Source organism: Hirundo rustica, chromosome 6, assembly GCF_015227805.2.
Source record: "Hirundo rustica isolate bHirRus1 chromosome 6, bHirRus1.pri.v3, whole genome shotgun sequence".
In the NCBI taxonomy this organism is placed as follows: Eukaryota; Metazoa; Chordata; class Aves; order Passeriformes; family Hirundinidae; genus Hirundo; species Hirundo rustica.
The window spans coordinates 5,106,026-5,123,724 of NC_053455.1; the positions used below are offsets into that span (position 1 = coordinate 5,106,026).

Sequence of the window (17,699 nt, forward strand, 5' to 3'; positions counted from 1 at the left end):
TGTACAACAAACTTCCCAAAGAGCAGCACGTGTTGAATCTGTGTTCCAAACTGGGTTTTGGTGAGGTGCTCTTTGGGCATCAGTCACAACCCCTGCCCCGAGTGCTCGCATTTGGGAGGCAGCAGCTCTGAGGGCAGTGGTTGATCTCATTAACAGAAAGAGGATTTTCTCAGGATCACCACCGGGACAGCTGAGCTGGCTGCTTAGATCTCTGCTGGCATCTGCTGGATACAGGAATCAACACCAGTGCTGAAAGAGAGGCAGCAGGGGGGTGTTTCGTACTCCTGAGCTCTCCCCGCTCTGGTGATGGATGGCAGCTCTTACAGCCCATCTGGCTGTCACTTATAAATACTGCTAATTGGACTGCTAATTGTTCACAGTTCGTAAGTCATGCACACAGCATTTGCTTTGAACGGAGGCTTCATCCACAGATTAGGAAGGGAGTGGAAAATAACTACTTGAATGAATCTGATGATTAAATCAGCAGGAAAACTACCACTGCATGCAGTTGGAGCAGTATTCTAAAATGCTTGTCATTCATCAAGACTTAATGTTTTCCTTCTAAGATATAATGCATTAGTTCAGTCGGTGGCATGCCATCATTGCCAAATAGTAAGGTGCTCTTAAACTGAGGGTTTAATTATGTTGGAAAATCAAGAGACTAAAGAGCCCAAAGACTCATTTTTAATTTGTCTTTGACTGAAGTTGTTTCCGGTATCCAGGGCTGAACTGCCCTGAAAATCACTTGAACTCCTCTTTCTCTTAAGCTGAATGTCCTGCACAGAATAACCCACATGATTTTTACTGTGCTAAAATATGTCCTTTGAGCAAATAATATTTGTGCAATTTGCTTTGTCCAAGCTCTTCTTAAAGGTGGAAAAAGGAAAGAGGCTGGAGGGTTGGAGCCTCAGAGCCAGTTTTGTAGCATCCAAAATATCAGTGTCTTCCTGCCTTCTGAGTTTTCCAGCCCAAAGAAGGGGGATCTCCAAGTGGGGTGACACCAGCACGGGCATGTGGGAGATGTGGGGGTGATGTCCCATAGTGGCTTGGCCAGGAGACACCTGCTGCAATGTCTTCTCACCCAAGAACAAGCAGCTGCAACCACCAGCAGAGTTTTCAGAGCTAGAGTAGAACAGTGGCTTAATCCACTGGTTTACTTCTCCCTGATGAACACATGGAGCCATTGTGAGGTGCAGGGACAGACCTTCTCACCCACTTTGGTGCTGGGTGGGAGGCAGCAACCTCCAGCAGAGCTGGGACACAGCAGCATTTCAAGCACTGTTTTTCAGGCAGCCTGCAGCCTTTGGTTTGTGTGTGTCTTTCGCTGCAGTTTATGGTTTATTTAAGACCAATTGGTTGGATTTTTTTAAAACATACTTTTAAAAACATGGGTGTAGAGACCTGTGTACCTGACTTGTTCAACAGTGCTGTGATATGAGGAGTGGCTGAGGGAGTGTTTAGCCAGGAGAAAAGAGGTTTGGAAGGGACCTCTCTACAACTACCTGAAAGGCGTTCTAGCCAGATGGGGCTGGTCTCCTCTCCCAGGTAACAAATAACAGGACCAGATGAAAATGCCTCAAGTCATACCACAAGAGATTTAAATTGGATATCAGGGAAAATCTTTACAGAAAATGTTGCCAAACCCGGGAACAGCCTGCCCAGAGAAGCGGTAAAGTCACAATCCCTGGAGGCATTTAAAAGATGTGTAGATGTGGCACTTAGGGACATGGGCTAGTGGTAGATTTCGCAGTGCTGGGACTTGATGACCCAGGAGGCCTTTTTCAACTGAAATGATCCTATGATTCTGTGATTATGAGGAGCACAGGCCAGGCACGGCTTTAAAACATGAGCTGGCTCTCTACTGGAGCTGCAGCAGGTCCATGTCAAAAAGGATCAGATCAAGAATCTCCCCTTGCTACAGCCCGAGTTAGCTTTTCACAGAAATGTGCCAGTTTGTGATGCCTCCAAGACCACAGCCAGCTGCCCTTGTTCAATTCCTCACATGCAAGACTAACATGCACCAGCCTGAGCTTGTTAAAAATATGTTGAAACCTGTGTTACAGCAGCTTCACCACCACTTTCCTAGAGAGCTGTGTCACTTCCAGGGCAGCTCCTCCAGTCCTGACATCCCCAGTCCTTCCCTTGCCATAACTGACTGCCACAGAGATGCTCCCCTGGCCTGTGGGACACTGGTCAGGACACCCAATCAGTAGAAAAGGAAACCAGTATGAAAAAAGAGGGAATCAGTGGTTGTTCAGTGCCTGAGTAAGCAGGGGTGGTGGGACAGAAGGGACCAGAGCCAATTATCCCCCAGCAATCTCCTTGTTACCACCTGCAGCTACCCAGGTGAGAGTTAAACCCAATCTCATCATTCACAACCACCCCTTTCCATCTACACTTAGCCACAGATTGCTGTGGAAGGGCAGGTGTGCCAGGAATTCATGTCCTGCCCTTCCAACAGGCCACTCGTGTTCACTCGCTGTCAAATGGCTCCTTTCTGCACAGCTTCTTTCTGAAACAGCAAGAACACACTGCCCAACCTGCAAAATCCAGTAGCTGAAGGGCAAATTAGCAGTGCTGAGTAGTCAAGGGTCAGTTCTTTTGCTCGTGGGCTTCAGGAGCATCAGAGAAGAAAGTTACAGCAATGCTTACAGCATGGAGACCAGCTGCATTAGAATTTCACAATTAGGTCTCTCCACTATCATTCATCTGGCAATTTTTTACAGGAGTTCCCTTCCCAAGGCTGGCCTGAAAATGATGCCGGGCTGAGACACTTTCATTTCCTGCATAAAAGACAATTTATTTCTTGTCTCACTTACAAAATAATGATACTGTGTTCACTTGAGTCACAAACAGCAGAAAAATCCGGTAAAACTGAAACACTGTATTTTTAAAGCCTGTACAAGGAAAAATACTGTCTCACACTTAACTCAAAGTTAAGACAAACAAAGGCCAAATCTTAATTTCCGATTCCAAATACTAATTTAAGGCTTTGGACCCTCGGAAAAAAAGATTACACTGATAAATTCATTCAAATTTATGCTGTGCCATCGCACTTCCATGGTGTTATTTTCCACTTTTTTTTTTTTTTTTTTTAAACAGTAAACAGCTGGTTTTTAAATATTGTATTCCAATGGATTGCTGCCATCAATACAACAGTATCTGTTCTGTGCACATACACATTTTCACATGCTGCAGAGCACACAGGGAGCACGTGGTATTGCTTTACCTCTCCTTTCAGACACTTCTCTCACACAGCTCCTCTAATTACAGCAAAACCTTTGGAGATGTGAGACACTTCGGATGAGCTCTAAAAGAAAACACACATCTTGTGCACACCACAGTTTACGCCCACACCCTTTTCAGTCTGTCTGAGGAACTCATGTTTCCCATATTCATAGTGTTTTGACTGTACCTGCAAAAAAAGAGAAAAGGCTGCTGAAATTCCAACACCTGAGTATGCCCTTCCTTTCCTTCTCTCCCAGTATCATACATCTTCTCTCTCACAATTACTTTTCTTGTTATGCTTCAGAGTTTAAATTTAAAAAAAATATATAAATAGATCACTTTTTCAGCCTGTCCTACAGTCTGTGACTTTATGACCGTTGGCACTTCCACACGTAACGGGTAAAAGCGACACTTTTCTGCCATAATGCGGTTTTCACAGTGTGGTGTTTTCAGAGTGGCTTCCAGCTGCCAGTGCACAGCTTTCAATTGCTTTTTTGGCACTTAACAAACAGCTCACACAGTCATTCAGTCAGCTTTGGTGTGTCAGCCTCTGAGCTTCACAGTGGCACTTTCTGCAGGTCCGGAGCAAACACTGTCCCGTTCCTGCAGCTGAGTTCTTGCGTTGGCTGGGCTCGGTGGCTGTCACCGATGCATCGGGCCTGCTGAGGAGGAAAGAGGATTTCCCTTCCCTGTGGAGCTCCTGATGCTCGCTGCCACCAAACCAGAGCTCACACAGCGGAGAAGAAACACAGTCCCATCACAGTTTCCTGGTAATCTGGCTGCACAGGGCTCCGAGCACCAGGGACTTTCTTCAAGGAGACGGCCCCGGGACCAGATGCCTCCATCCCGGCCCCCATCCCTTCAGAGGCTGGTGTCGATGGCGCCCGCTTTGGCCTTCAGGGTGGCCTCAGAGATGGTGTCCGGCTGCCCATCCCGACAGAAGAGCACGGCGGGAGTCTTGCAGGCCCACATGGCCACCTCTCCCCCGCTGGCCGGGCTGGAGGAGGACAGGGCGCTGCCCGGAGGGCCGCTGTGCCGATTGATGTAGCGTTCCCGGACGCGCTCAGCCCGGCTCCGGGGCTCCGGCTGGCGGCCCGGCACCGACAGGTAGGCCACCACGTTGTTCCTAGTCCTGTAGCCACCCTCCCGGCTGCGCCGCAGCAGCACCGAGATGTTGGGGTTACGGGCGGCGTAGATGAGCGGGTTGATGGCGCCGTTGGCCCAGGCCATCCCGCTGGCCACGGCGTCCATGGTGGGCGAGAAGGGCAGGCGGCCGGCGGCCGCGGCCAGCCCCAGGACGCAGTAGGGCCCCCAGCAGCAGATGATGGAGACGATCATGATGAGGACGGTGGTGGCCGTGCGCATCTCCCCGTAGGCGCGCAGCAGGTGCCCGTAGGTGCTGAGCGGCCGCACACGGCTCTCGGCCAGGCGCACGGCGCGGCAGATGTTGAAGTGGCAGAAGCACATGACGGCGAAGGGCAGCAGGTAGCAGAGCACGATGAGGGCGGCGCCGTAGGGCGGCCCGAGCCGCGAGGAGCCCCAGGGCAGCACGTAGACGCAGCGGTAGGCGCCGGGACGGGCTTCGCGCCGCCCCTCGCCCGCCAGCCCGTACCAGGGCCCGGCCAGCGCCAGGGCGGCCAGCCAGACCGCGGCCAGCAGCTGCGCGGCGCGGCGCCGGCCCATCTTGTGCCGGGGCTGCCGCACGATGGCACAGTAGCGGTCGAAAGAGAGCAGGGCCATGGTGAGCGTGGCGGCGATGCCCAGCCCGGCGTGGAGGGCGGCGCTGGCCAGGCACAGGCGCTGCCCGAAGAGCCAAGCGCCGGGCGGGCGGCTGAGCAGGCTGAGGAAGGCCAGCGGCAGGCAGAGCAGGGCGCCCAGCAGCTCCGACAGCGACAGCGACAGCACGAAGGCGTTGGTGACCGTGCGGAGCTGCCGGTGCCGGGCGATCACCAGCACCACCGCCCCGTTGCCCAGCGCCGACAGGGCGAAGATGAGCAGCAGCGCGGCCGCTTGCGAGGCCAGCGCCGCCGCCGACCAGCCCGCCGCGCCCGCCGCCGCCGCCCCGCCGCTCTCGTTGCCGCCGCCGCCGCGGGAGAGGTTTCCCGGCACGGCCGCCGCCGGCTCCATGCGCAGCCTCGTGGCCCGGCCCCGCCGCGGCTGCACGGCCCCGCCGCTCCCGGCTGCTGACGTCGCTCGGCCGCCGTTGCCCGGGGAACCGGCCCGGCCCGGCCCGGCCGGACCCGGGGGCGGCGGAGCGGAGCCCCTGCGGACGAGCAGTGGGGCCGAGGAACCGAGCCCCGCACCGGCGTCATCCCCGTGCCGGAGTCGGCGATGGGTCCCCACAGATGTGCTCCCCCGGCAGCTCCTCTCCCCGCACAGCTCCGCAGCCCATCGCGAAGGACCAGCTGCCCGCAGACACTCGGGTGGAGGCCGGGACCACCGCCCCAGCTTGAAGGATCATCAGTTGTAGGATTAGGGATCAGGACCCTTTCTCCTCACTCTCATCCATGCTATAGCTGTCTGTCCCTACCTGAGGAATTTCTTAGGGATGGGGGTAAAGAATGAAGGTAATGAAGGCTGCATCCCAATTAATGCCTGAAAAAACTCCAAACATCCTGTGCTGGGCTTCGTGACTTGCTGTCCTAAGTCTTTCCCAGGAGCTGGGCTGGGGGGCTGATCAGAAAGAAGATGCTCAGAAGATGAAAACACAAGGACGAGTGTGCTCCTGTAAGCACGGAGGATGTGCGTATCACTTGTTCTCCTGGACTTAGAAGGGGGTTCCAGGAAAGCTGGGAGCCAGAGCCCAGACACCACCCTAAAAAACCTCTATTGGCAGAACAGCAGTTGCATAAATCGGGGGATTTTTATTTCCTCCTGCTACAAAGTTATTTTCAAGCTGACAGAAGAAATTCCTCCCAGGCTTTTCTGTGCCAACCTTCTTCAAGTTCACCAGTATGACTTTCTCCCTTCTGCTGCATGAGCTTCCGTGAGATGATCATTCTCATTTTCAAGTCTCATTTTAACAAGTGCCAGTTCCTTCCATGAGTGCCTTCGCTTAACAAGCACCATTTTGTCCTGAGACACAGTGGAAGCGACAGGCCACCAGAGGTCTGAAGCTCTGCTCCTGCCACTGCAAATGCTTGGTTTTTCCCTGGAGGCAAATCTAGCACTGACTGCACTCTGCTGCACAAGCTGCCCCTGGACTGGGACAAAATCAGTAAATAATTAGCAGTCAAAGGTCATAATGGCTCAGACCTTCAAATACAGCTGCTCCTGTTGAAAGTTAACAACAGGGTATTTGCAGCCAGGGATCCAAGATAAGCAAGAGAGGAAGGCTCAGGGGAGCAGCACAGCATGGAAACAACAGGAACACAGGAAATTCTGATCAAATACCTGCATCCAGCCCTGGGATGGGAGAAATGAGTGAGGAAGGGGTTGTCTGGACAGACTGAGCAGGGAAGCTGGGGCATGAGACAGAATAGCACAGCTGGCTGAGCAGGAGACAAGAAGAGCAAGCAATTCAAACTCAGAGTCATGACATATTCAGCAGGACCCAGCAAATGAGCTCTGGGAATGAAAACAAGGAAAATGGTGGAGTTTTCAGCTGGCATTTAATAGAAATCTAATTTTGAAGTTCATTATTTGCAGACATAGAGAAGGCACATAAATTTGAAGGCAGCTCTCCAAGATCAGCCTCATTTTCTGTGAATTACTGGGAAGAAAAAGGAAAAGAAGAAAAATTCTACAGCTTCCCGGAGCAGTTTGTATATGCTAATCACAGCGCACTCAATATGCTAATCACAACAGGCCAACAAGCCTGTTACCCTGAAATGTGACAAATGCTGTCACACCACCCAAGGCTGTTCCTGTTGCAACGTGTGGAGAAGCAAAACAGAAATTCATGGTCAGGAGAAGCACAGCACCATCAGTGAGACCTTGCCACCACCCGTGGCTCGGGTCACTTGAAGAAGAAGCCGTGTTTCAGTGGGTCCTCTTCTTCCACAGTGAAGGTGGCTGTCCCAGTGTAAAAGGCTTCTCCTGAGACTTCCACAATGACAGCGTTGTAGTTCCCAAACTTGGCTTCCTGCAGAGGGATTGGGATGAGGATAGAGGCAACAGAAGGTTCTCCACTCTCCCAACCCCACAGAATTCCAGTGCTGCCTGGCATTAATGCAGACACCCCTCCCCAAGCGCTCTGCCCTGCCCTGGTACATCCCAAACCGTGCAGCAGCCACGCAACACAACAAGGTGCTAAAACCCTTCAAATGCCAGGTTTGTGGGAGGGCAAGACCCCCAGGCACCTCCCTCCTTCCCTACAGCCTTCCCCAGGCACAGAAAGGCTCAGTGCCCCACTGAGCACATTTCCAGCAGCCCTGGAGGCAGGGGGAAAGTCCAGCACAAGCCACTTGCCTTCACTGCCTTCCCAGTGAACAAGGAGCCTGTGGTGCTGCTCCGGAAGGTTCTGGTCTGGTCCAGCTGGATGAGTCCCTTATGGTACTGCAAGGCAATGCGAGCTGTCACCCCCGAACCGGTCGGACTTCGGTCAACCTACAGCAGAAGAGATGAACCAGCTCTAGATTTTGGGGTTTAATACAACATGAGATTGCTCCCCTTAGTTCTCTCTGCCACCTTTACACTGCACTCAGGGGAAACCCCTCCAACACAGGGTTTTGTAAAGAATCCAGACACATCATAAATGAGAAGGAAAAAGAAGCAGGTTTGGGGTGCTTCTGTGATGGGCTTTGGCACAGTTAGGGATGGATGATCTAATAAACACTGAGGCTATTTAGGAGCACTTGAAATCTTCCCAGCATCATCTCAATAGGAATGAGAGGGGCTGAGGCCACCTGCCCCATTCTCACACTTCAAGGCAAGACTGGTTCTCCTTCTGCTGAGGGGGCTCCTGGCCAGCCTGGTTTTTAAAATCTCCAAAAACCCAGTGCTGGCCAGCTTCTCAGGTGACCTGTCCCAGTGCTCCACACTCCTCACTGTTGGGAAGTCCAAAACTTCCCCTGCCATTTATGTGATACCTTACCTGACAAGAACAGAATTTTAACAGCCCATTTCTCTCCTGCAGATGTTCCTTGGATAAGGACTTTAAGGACATGAACTATGCTGGGATCCTGTCTCAGCCCCTGAACCCGCAGAAAATTCGCATCAACAGGTTTTGGGTATGAACCTTTCTAGAATGCACACCATCTAAAGGTGTGCAGAAGTATTTCTGCTATTAGAAGCAAAACCAGAACACGTGCATCGACACTCGGCTCTCCAGAGACATGACAGCAGCACAAGCAATCACTGCCCAAACTAAGAATCAGAACAGTCTCTCTTCTTTGCAGTGGATCTAAGGGACGAAGGGACAATTGTGGTGCCTCTTGTGCCTGAGAAGAGCCCGTACCTGTTCATCTGCAAACACACAGATGTTGGTGGTGGGCTCCTCGCTAAAGGCATCCTTCCCGTCTGTCAGTATGGTGCCGTAGAGGAAAGCCAGGTCTTCACTCTCAGGGTGATGAAGCTTGAACTGGGAACAGCACAGAGAGGGTCACAGATGCACACAACAGCAGCAATGTGTGCAGTGCAGCTTCTGTGAGAGACCAGAGAGGACAAGGCCACATTGCTGTGTTTCCACCTCTGCTTGGCAGGTAACAAAGAGAGAAGCAGGAAGGCTGCTTCTCACGTGCTTGTAAGGATTGAAATTCACCATGGGGCCAGGAGGATGGGACTCTCCCACCATCCTGAGCATCTCAGAGTGGTGCAGTCACCCCAAAGGAACATGCTGGGATACCACAGTGCTCATCCATACCTGCTTCTTCACCGCTTCTGTCACTGCACTCGCTGCACTGACAAGGTCTCTGGTCTTTGAAGAGCACACATCAAGGCCCAGCTGCTCAGCACTGAGGAAGGCATAGAAAGTGCCACCGTAGCCAATGTCAACCACCACCTTCCCATGGCCAGGGACATCAATGGCCAAGTCTGAGCACAGAAAGGGAAGAAAGAGAGAAGGCAAAACCGTGCTGAGCCATGGGCTTGCATACAGAGCGAAGGAACCCAGCTGCACGCGAGGGCAGTGGACAGGGATGATAACCCGAGTACTCCTATGGCACCTTATAGCATCCCTGCTGTCCTCCGAAGAACAGTGGAACTAGGGACATAATCGCCAGTGGCCCCTCGGCCATGCCACCAGCCCCCAACGCCGGCACGGCCACCACCACCCTCCCCAGAGCACCCAGCGGTCCCCACCGGTGGCGGCGGCGAAGGCGGGCACGCTGTGGAAGCGCACGGGGTTGCCGCTGCGGCGGCCGTCCCAGGGCACGAAGGCGGTGACGGGCCCGCAGGGGCAGCGCAGGCGGACGGCGGTCTCGGGCCGGGTGGGCTCCGGCACCAGCCCGTAGTCGAGGGCGAAGCGGCCGAGGGCGATCACGGCGTGGCCGCACATGGCGCTGTAGCCGGCGCAGTGCAGGAACAGAGCCGCCAGGTGCGCTCCGTCCGCGGCCGCCCCGCCGCGCACCACCACGGCCCCGTACATGCCGGCGTGGCCGCGCGGCTCGTGCATCAGCGCCCGCCGCACGTGGTCCTGCCCGGCCGCCAGCTCCCGCCGCAGCGACAGCAGCGACAGCCCCGCCGCCGCCGCCCGCTCCGCCGACTCCAGCCGCGGGATGATGCGCAGCGGCTCGCCGCCAGTGTGCATCTCCACCGTCTGCAGCACCGCGCCCGAGGGCGAGTGCGGCGGCAGCGCCCGTCCCGCTCCGCCGCCGTCACCGCCGCCCAGCGCCGCCATCGCGCCCGCACCGGCACCGCGACGGCCGCACCCACGGCAGGCCACGCCCACGAACGAGAGACCGCGCCCCTTTCGGGCTTCCCCGGCCTGCGGCCACGCCCAGGCCACGCCCATCCAGTTGAACTCCCGCCCATAACCACGCCCACAGCGGCAACCACGCCCCATCGGCACCGCCCCCCGCGTGTTCCCGCGGTCCCGGGAGGAGCCGACCCGCGGCGGAAGCGGAAGTGCCGCGGCGGAAGTGCCGGGGCCGCGGTTGCCGGGTTACCGCGATGTTCCGCGCCGGTAGGACGGGCCGGGATGGGGCACCGGGACGGGGCTGGCAGTGAGGGTGGGGGGGGTGGATGGGGTTGAGGGTGTTGTCAGCGGCTGGAGGAGGCCGGGACTGGCGTTTGGTTCCTCTCCCGGTAACGCGGCCCGCCTCTCCCCGCAGCTGTGGACATCCAGCCCGCCTGCCTCGGGCTGTACTGCGGCAGGACCGTGCTGTCGGTGAACGGCTCCGTGGAGACCTACGGGGACTGCGGGGTAAGTGCGAGGCTCGGCCGGTGCGGCATGGCTCAAGCGGGTCCCCCCGGGAGCGGCGGTCCGGCCCCGGCCCCAACCCCGACAGGAGCTGCACCGACACACTTCCCCAAGGAGGTGCTGGAGGATCGGAGCTGAACCCCAGCTGTCTGGAGGGGCTGGAAAAGCTGGAACGGAACGGGATGGTTGTGGAGAGCTGTGCTGAAAAAAGTCACCGTGCACGCCGGTTTTATTGGAGTGCTAAAGGGAGAGCGAGATCCGGGAAAGGTGGGATGAAAGGGAAGCAAGAAACTGGGGGACGGTGCTTGTGAGCAGCCTGGTGAGGGAGCTGAGATGAAAGGGAGTGGTGTGACAGCAGGAGAGGAAAATGGAGGCTTGCATGAAGGCTTTTAATCGTGCTCCATCTTTATTTATATTAAAAAAAAAAGAGCCAGAGAGAGCAAATGTAAGTTGAGAAATTACTGGGGTTATTGTTTCAGCTCTTTAAAAATCTGATCTGTCTGCCCCATATGGCTTCAAGCTGTTTTTCCATTAACTGCAGTGATTTGCTGTTGGTGGTGGGGTTCTCAATACAACCTCTGCTCTCTGTAGGTGTGTCCTAGAGGCCAAAGAACCGATGACAACAAAATCTGCCGGGAATGTGTGGGATCTCCAGACCGCTATGACTGGCTGTACCTCGGCTTCATGGCCATGTTGCCCCTGGTTTTACACTGGTTCTTTATTGAGTGGTATTCTGGGAAGAAGAGGTTTGTGTACCCTTTCTCTAGATGGGCTGTTTAAAACTGGAAATATTTTGTCCACAAGTGATCAATCTGAGATGCTGAACTGAGCTGTCCAGCAGTTCTTAGAATCCTGGACTGGTTTGGGGGAACCTTAAAGATCATCCAGTTCCAATTCTCTCTCTTGGGTGGGGACACCTTCCAGTAGACCACATTGCTCAGAGCCCCATCCATCCTTGTTGATTGAGCTGATATGGTTGCAGAGAAGTTTAGAGCAGCTGTAGGAGGGTTTATTTACAAATGTAAGCGTCCTGTAGGACACCCTTTCCAGTCACTGCCCCCAGGACATGGTCTGTACCTCTTTAATGTGGTGGTGCACAGTGCATCTGGCAGTTTGGGCTGGATTTGGTTTCCCAGCAGACAGATGCAGCAGGTTGTGTCATCCCCTCTCTCCTGGGTCAGTGTCACCAGGGCTGCACAAGTGCAATGAGAGGATGGGTTTGAGTTTTCTCTTTAGGAGTATGTATTCTGGGTTTGGGTCTTGATAGCAGAGCTGCTGTGGCCTTTACATCGGAGAAGTAAAAGAGCTTTAAATCCACAGCTGCATGTGGTCATTAGGTGTTGAGACTGGAGTTTTTTAAGAAGTGGTTGATGGCTCTGGAGTGTACTGAACTGTCCCTGTCCATGGCAGGGGGTTGGAACTGGATAAAGTCCCTTCTATCCCAAATCATTCTGTGATTCTATGAAAAGACAGGGGGCTGGGAATGTTTAATATATAAATATTTACCATCTTCACTGAGGACTTGCAGCTTTGGAAATTCTGCTTATATCACAGGTGGCAATGTCACCCCTTCTGAGATGTGTGGTGTGTTACTGCTCTTTATTTTTTTACACGTTAAATCATCTGTCAAAGAGTTTCCACATGAGTGGATTTTAACTGCAGAAGGCTCTGCCCTCCCCTGCCCAGGCCTCCTCTTTCCAGTGGGTGTTGGGGTTTGCCAGGAGCTGGTGCTGCCTTGGGAAGGCTGACCTGCAACAGAGATTGGAAAGGGCTGGAGAATAAAGTAGATATTTATTAAGAGGCCTTTAAGGGAACACCTTGGGCAGGATCAGAGCCTGGCCAGGGCTACACCCAAGATGGACTTAAAATGGTCACAAAATGGACAAACGGTCACAAGGTCTCACATTTTATAATTTTGGTCCGTTTTCATATTGGGGTTAATTGTCCAATTACAGCTTCAGATGATGAGGTCCCATCCTTCTCGATTCTCTCTTCAGCCCAGTTGTTTATGCTTCTGGGCCTGAAAGCTGTCCTTGGTTTTCAGCAGGAAAAGGATTTGTTTTGTCTCCCTGCTCTGTGCCGAGATCTGAGTGACACTGAATGTGAGCTCAGAGCTGCACCCCTGGGCAGCACAGAACCTGAAAAGCATGAAAGCTAAAACTGAAGGCATCATTTCCCCCCTTCAGAGGCTAAAGCTCCAGGCATCCCTGGCAGCGTGGCAGTGACGGTGTGTGTTGTCCCGCAGCTCCAGCGCGCTGCTGCAGCACGTGACGGCGCTGCTGGAGTGCAGCGTGGCAGCCGTGGTGACGCTGCTGCTCAGCGACCCCGTGGGCTCCCTGCGCATCCGCTCCTGCAGGGTGAAGAAGCTCTCGGACTGGTACACGATGCTCTACAACCCCAGCCCCGACTACATCACCACGGTGCACTGCACCCACGAGGCCGTGTACCCCCTGTGAGTGTGAAGGGTTCGTGCTCCTGCCTGCCCCTGCCCTTTGTACAGCTGGGGTTCTGTTTCGTCCCTGCCTCTCCTCGAAGCTGCCAGAGGTGTCCAGGTAGAGCTGGGATCAGTGACAATCAATCAGTCCCCTGAATCTTTTGTGCGTTGAGCTGTTTTACACGGGTTTAGCAACACTTAATGACTTCCTGAGTAGTCAAAGAAAGTGGCATAGCCCAGGCTATCACACAATCAGTTTAGTTGGAAAAGACCTTTGGGAGCATTGAGTCCAAGCTATGACCCAACACCACTGAGTGCCAATGCTAGTCTTCCCTTAAACATCTCCAGGGATGGTGACTCCATCACCTCCCTGGGCAGCCCATTCCAGTGTCTGATCACCCTTTCTGTGAAGAAATCCCTCCTGATTGTCCAACTTGAACCTCCCCATGTGCAGCTTGAGACTGTGTCCTCTCATCTTGTCACTAGGTAGCTTAAAACTTCTCTTTTTTCATTTTGCTTTCCTTTTCTTGGAAAGGAAGCATCTTGACTGTTTCCCCTAAGGAAAAGTGACCCCATCATTCTGTGTTTACACCTTTTGCCTATAAAGTCTTTAAAGTTCACTCCCCAAATTAGAGTTCACTAACCCCAAATTCCTTGGTTGTGACCCAAATCTCCATGAGAAAACTGCACATTTTAAGGATTTTTTTTTTTCCTCCAGGTACACCATCGTGTTTATCTATTATGCCTTCTGTCTCGTGCTGATGATGCTGCTTCGGCCTCTCCTGGTTAAGAAGATTGCCTGTGGTTTGGGAAGGTCTGACCGATTTAAAAGCATTTATGCAGCGCTCTACTTCTTCCCCATCCTCACCGTGCTGCAGGCCGTGGGAGGAGGCCTCCTCTGTGAGTTCTCTCCTAAAAACACTCCTGAACGCACCTATAAATGCACACTGAGAAAAGACTTAAGGGAGGGAAGGAAGGGACACTTTTTGTTTTGGGGATAAGGATATTGTTTGGGGTTATTTTGAGGAGTTTCACCTGAAAGGGTTGCTTGTTCGGAGCTCTGTCCTCACCAGGCTCTGTGACCACGACACACAAAGCAGCCACATGCAGACAAGAGGTGTCGCAGAGCAGAGGTTCCTCTGTCCAGCTCAAGGCTGAGACAGGGCGGAGGGAGAGCCTCTTTGTTTTGTTTCTTACTTTTTATACATTTGTGGGTCTAGCAGAAGATTGGCTTCTGGGGTTTTTTCACCTTTCAGCCAAGTGGCTAGCCCAACTGTCAGTTACAATTGTTTTCAGGTTAGAAATATGCAAACAAAGGACAGAGAATGAAAAACAAAGGATTTGTTTATGTTACATATGTGGGAAAAAGGTAGAACTGCTTTTAATATTGTACAGTAACTAAAAAGATCTGACTCCATTTTATGAAAAATCAAAAGGCTATAAAAAAACTCAGAAAAACCAGGGTAACAAGGCTCCTGACCAACACTGCTTTGCCTCAGCCAGTGTTGCTAGAGACTGTCCATTTCCCAAAAAATGAATAGAAGGGGTGTGAGAGGAAAGTACGTCAGAGTGAGCTAGAGCCACTTTTTGCTAAGGCAGAGTTTGTCTGATTTCGGAGATGGATTTCAGTGTAAATTTGGGGAGATTGGCTATTTTTGGTTTAGCTTCCAGCGTTCTTGTCACATTTGGAGAGGTGCCACAAAATCTCCACTCAGCCTGACTACTTTCCTCCTCATTAGGTGCCTGTTTCAATTTGTGCTGTAAGTGTTGAATAACTCCACTGAGAAACAGCAGAAAACCTCAGGGGGAGCAGCTGAAGGGTTGTGCTTGGCTGACCCTCACTGCTGTGCTTGTGTGGTGCCATGCTAAGAGGCAGCCAGGGGAGCTCAGTTTGCTTCACACCTGTGGGAAAACTCACTGCTGAAGGATAAGCTGTGCCATTTTTTGCCTGTTAACGTGTTGCGTGTTTGCCTTTAGATTATGCCTTCCCATACATCATCCTGGTGCTCTCCTTGGTTACACTGGCTGTGTACATGTCTGCTTCTGAAGTGGAGGTGGGTAAACATGTTTCCTGTGTTAAAACTCAAAGAGTAAAAAAGACTTGAGTGAGCACAGACCACTTTGTCTCTTGCCTTTTCTCAGTGGTGTATTTTACATTTAAGCCTCTTCCTTTATCCCTTCCCCTCTTGGCTGGAGGAGTCTCGTGTGAGAATTCCCTCAGATGGTGCACTGAGACACTGGGTGTGCTGGAAGGGCTCAAACCCAGGAGGCTTCACATGGTTTTTTGTGTCACACCTCTTAAATTCCAGGTGCTGGGTAACAGGCTGGATGCTAACAGGATGTTGTGTTTATTTTGCAAGTTTTTCAAGGATCTGCTCGTGAGGAAGAAAAGGCTCGTTGTCCTCTTCAGCCACTGGTTACTTCATGCCTATGGAATCATCTCCATTTCCAAACTGGATAAGCTTGAGCAGGACCTGCCTTTGCTTGCCTTGGTACCTGCCCCTGCTCTCTTCTACTTGATGACAGCAAAGTACACAGAGCCCTCACGCATCCTCTCCGAAGGCGGGAATGGACACTGAAAGGAGCCTGTGCCAACAACTCTGTCCCAGTGGTCTGGATGAAGCAATTTTAGTGCTTGTCACGCTTTGGAAACTTCTGTTTTCATAAAGAAGTTGTTTGTGTGCCAGACTTCTGGTGAAGCACCTCTGGGGGAGACTGTATAATATTAAAAAGCTGCACTTTTTATTCATCCTAAGTATCTGGTATAGATCAAAAGCAATGTCTTTTTATGTATTTATCACTGTGAATCTGTATAAAAAGCTTGTGACACATCCTAAGTACAATGGTTTGCTTCTATATTGTTCATTTCCTAACACGGTATTTGAATAAAACAATAGAGCCTGGTTTTCAATAGACTTTAATTTAAAAAAAAAACAAAAAATAGAGCTTGAATATACCAGAGAACTTGATTTTTTTGATCACATACTCTAGCTTCTATCCCCCACCAGTGGAAACAGACTGCCTTCTTCCTAACATCAAAAGATAAAACATGGGCATGATTCCTCATGATGTTTGAGCCTGACTGCTGGAGAAGAAATGCACTGTAAAAGGAGAAGAAATGTGCTGTAAAATTCTCTGTAAGGTAGAGTTTATACTCTGTGTTCTTCAATTATGGAGACCTTCTTGGAGAGCATTAAATAGATCAGGTTAAAGATTTTCTTTTCTTGGTAGTTGGGTTTGTATTGGTCACCAAAACTTGAAAGGCCAAAACCAGAACCAAGAGTAAGAAGATCCTCTCAAATTACATGGATCATTGGCTGTAACAGTGCATATTTCTATATGTCTGTGATAATAATGCTTTTCTCATTCTATACCTGCCAACACTGCCAAGGACAGAGTCTGCCAGCAGCTCAGAGGCTTTGAAAGGTGTCACCTCAGCCAGGCTGCCTCGAGCTGTCACTCTCCTCCACAGGTTTATTTTTGTCACATCCGACACACCCTCATAGCTTTATGTGGTTTTATTATTTTAATGTGAAATGCCACTTGACAGGTTCACTGCACCTAAATTTGTGTGCAAACAAACTCACCCTTGCATGGAGAGGCGAGGTTTTATTTAGGGATTAAGGAAGTAACTGATCTTCTTCAATCAAACACTGTCTCTACTGCTGTGTACAGTGTCTAATTTGGAGACACAGTGATCTAGAGGAGAGTTCTGAAAGTATGGCATTAAAATTCGTGTTAAAATACCCCATCTAAGGACTTTACTCTTTCATGTATATTTCTGTGTGGACTATGTGTATTTCATTTAAATGTTGTGCTAGATCTTGTCTTTAAAAAGAAAAGTAACAAGTCCCAGGTAAAGAGTACATATTTTGCTAGGTCTGGAAAGCTGTGATGATTTTGAAAGCAGAATGAGGGATTCTATGAAAAACAAAGTTTATAGGAAGGCAGTGCACCCCATGGACCTTGCCTGGCACCCCAACCACCGACCTTTCTGCTGGGCTGCAGTGCTGAAACCTGGAATGTGAAATACAAATTAATAAAGTAATTTATCATCTTCTCTCAGTAACATTAGAGAATTTTGTGTGTGTGTATATATATATATATGTAAAATGGCAGCCACAGAAACAGCAGTACAAATTGCTCACATGAAAATTCTAAAGAACATAGACATTAATTAACCACGTAGTCCTGCAGCGATAACCACCCAGCCACAAGCTGCAGGAGCTGGGGTCTGTTAGTTTTATTTATCCTTTGTGGGAAAATAAACACACAGTTCTGGGGAGATCACTGATGCTCAGACTGTTTTACAGCCCCCTCACTGCTATTAGCACAGCTCTTCAGGAAGTGGAAGTTAAGGATGATTAAGGAACGCCTTAAAGCATTTCTGGTTTTTCCAAGAAATGTCCTCAACCTGCAGCAGGAGGATTGAACACACTGCTTGTGTTTTACAGATTCAGAGAATCACAGAACAGTTTGGATTGAAAGGGACTAAAAAAACCATCCAGTTCCAAGCCCCTGCCATGGGCAGGGACACCTTCCACTATCCCAGGTTGCTCCAAGCTCCATCCAGCCTGGCCTGGAACACTGCCAGGGAGGGGGGCATCCACAGCTTCTCTGGGCACCCTGTGCCACCCTCACCACCCTCAAAGGGAAGAATTCATTCCTAACCTTAATCCAATCTAAACCTCCTCTCTTTCAGTTTGAAGCCATTCCCCCTCGTTCCATCGCTGCAGT

General features: G+C 51.4%; 3 protein-coding genes across 3 annotated transcripts; 1 reads left to right on the forward strand and 2 right to left on the reverse strand.

Moving 5' to 3' along the window:
• Positions 1–3,228: 3,228 nt before the first annotated feature.
• GPR135 (G protein-coupled receptor 135) lies at positions 3,229–5,355 on the reverse strand. Its single transcript, XM_040068230.1, has one exon. The coding sequence runs from the start codon at positions 5,353–5,355 to the stop codon at positions 4,090–4,092; it is 1,266 nt and encodes a 421-aa protein (XP_039924164.1). The 3' UTR covers positions 3,229–4,089.
• A 1,467-nt stretch (positions 5,356–6,822) lies between these two features.
• Positions 6,823–10,006, reverse strand: L3HYPDH (trans-L-3-hydroxyproline dehydratase). The gene is made up of 5 exons (XM_040067769.1): positions 9,469–10,006; positions 9,032–9,201; positions 8,627–8,749; positions 7,639–7,776; positions 6,823–7,312 (listed from the first exon to the last, which is right to left on the reverse strand). Exons 1-5 carry the CDS (start codon positions 10,004–10,006, stop codon positions 7,187–7,189), a joined length of 1,095 nt encoding a protein of 364 aa, XP_039923703.1. The 3' UTR covers positions 6,823–7,186.
• A 203-nt stretch (positions 10,007–10,209) lies between these two features.
• On the forward strand, positions 10,210–17,022 carry JKAMP (JNK1/MAPK8 associated membrane protein). Its single transcript, XM_040068626.2, has 7 exons — positions 10,210–10,291; positions 10,440–10,531; positions 11,120–11,274; positions 12,774–12,980; positions 13,681–13,862; positions 14,940–15,016; positions 15,323–17,022. The coding sequence occupies exons 1-7, from the start codon at positions 10,279–10,281 to the stop codon at positions 15,539–15,541; spliced, it is 945 nt and encodes a 314-aa protein (XP_039924560.1). The 5' UTR covers positions 10,210–10,278; the 3' UTR covers positions 15,542–17,022.
• The last annotated feature ends 677 nt before the right edge of the window (positions 17,023–17,699 follow it).

Bases quoted from the DNA above. Each gene is read 5' to 3' on its own strand.
- GPR135 (XM_040068230.1), bottom strand. From the start codon at position 5,355: ATGGAGCCGGCGGCGGCCGTGCCGGGAAACCTCTCCCGCGGCGGCGGC.
- L3HYPDH (XM_040067769.1), bottom strand. From the start codon at position 10,006: ATGGCGGCGCTGGGCGGCGGTGACGGCGGCGGAGCGGGACGGGCGCTG. The intron at 9,202-9,468 runs GTGGGGACCGCT...TTCTGTGCTCAG, and splicing joins CGCCTTCGCCGCCGCCACCG to ACTTGGCCATTGATGTCCCT. The intron at 8,750-9,031 runs GTATGGATGAGC...TGCTGTTCCCAG, and splicing joins CAGAAGCGGTGAAGAAGCAG to TTCAAGCTTCATCACCCTGA.
- JKAMP (XM_040068626.2), top strand. The intron at 11,275-12,773 runs GTTTGTGTACCC...GTTGTCCCGCAG, and splicing joins TGGTATTCTGGGAAGAAGAG to CTCCAGCGCGCTGCTGCAGC. The intron at 12,981-13,680 runs GTGAGTGTGAAG...TTTTTCCTCCAG, and splicing joins CACGAGGCCGTGTACCCCCT to GTACACCATCGTGTTTATCT.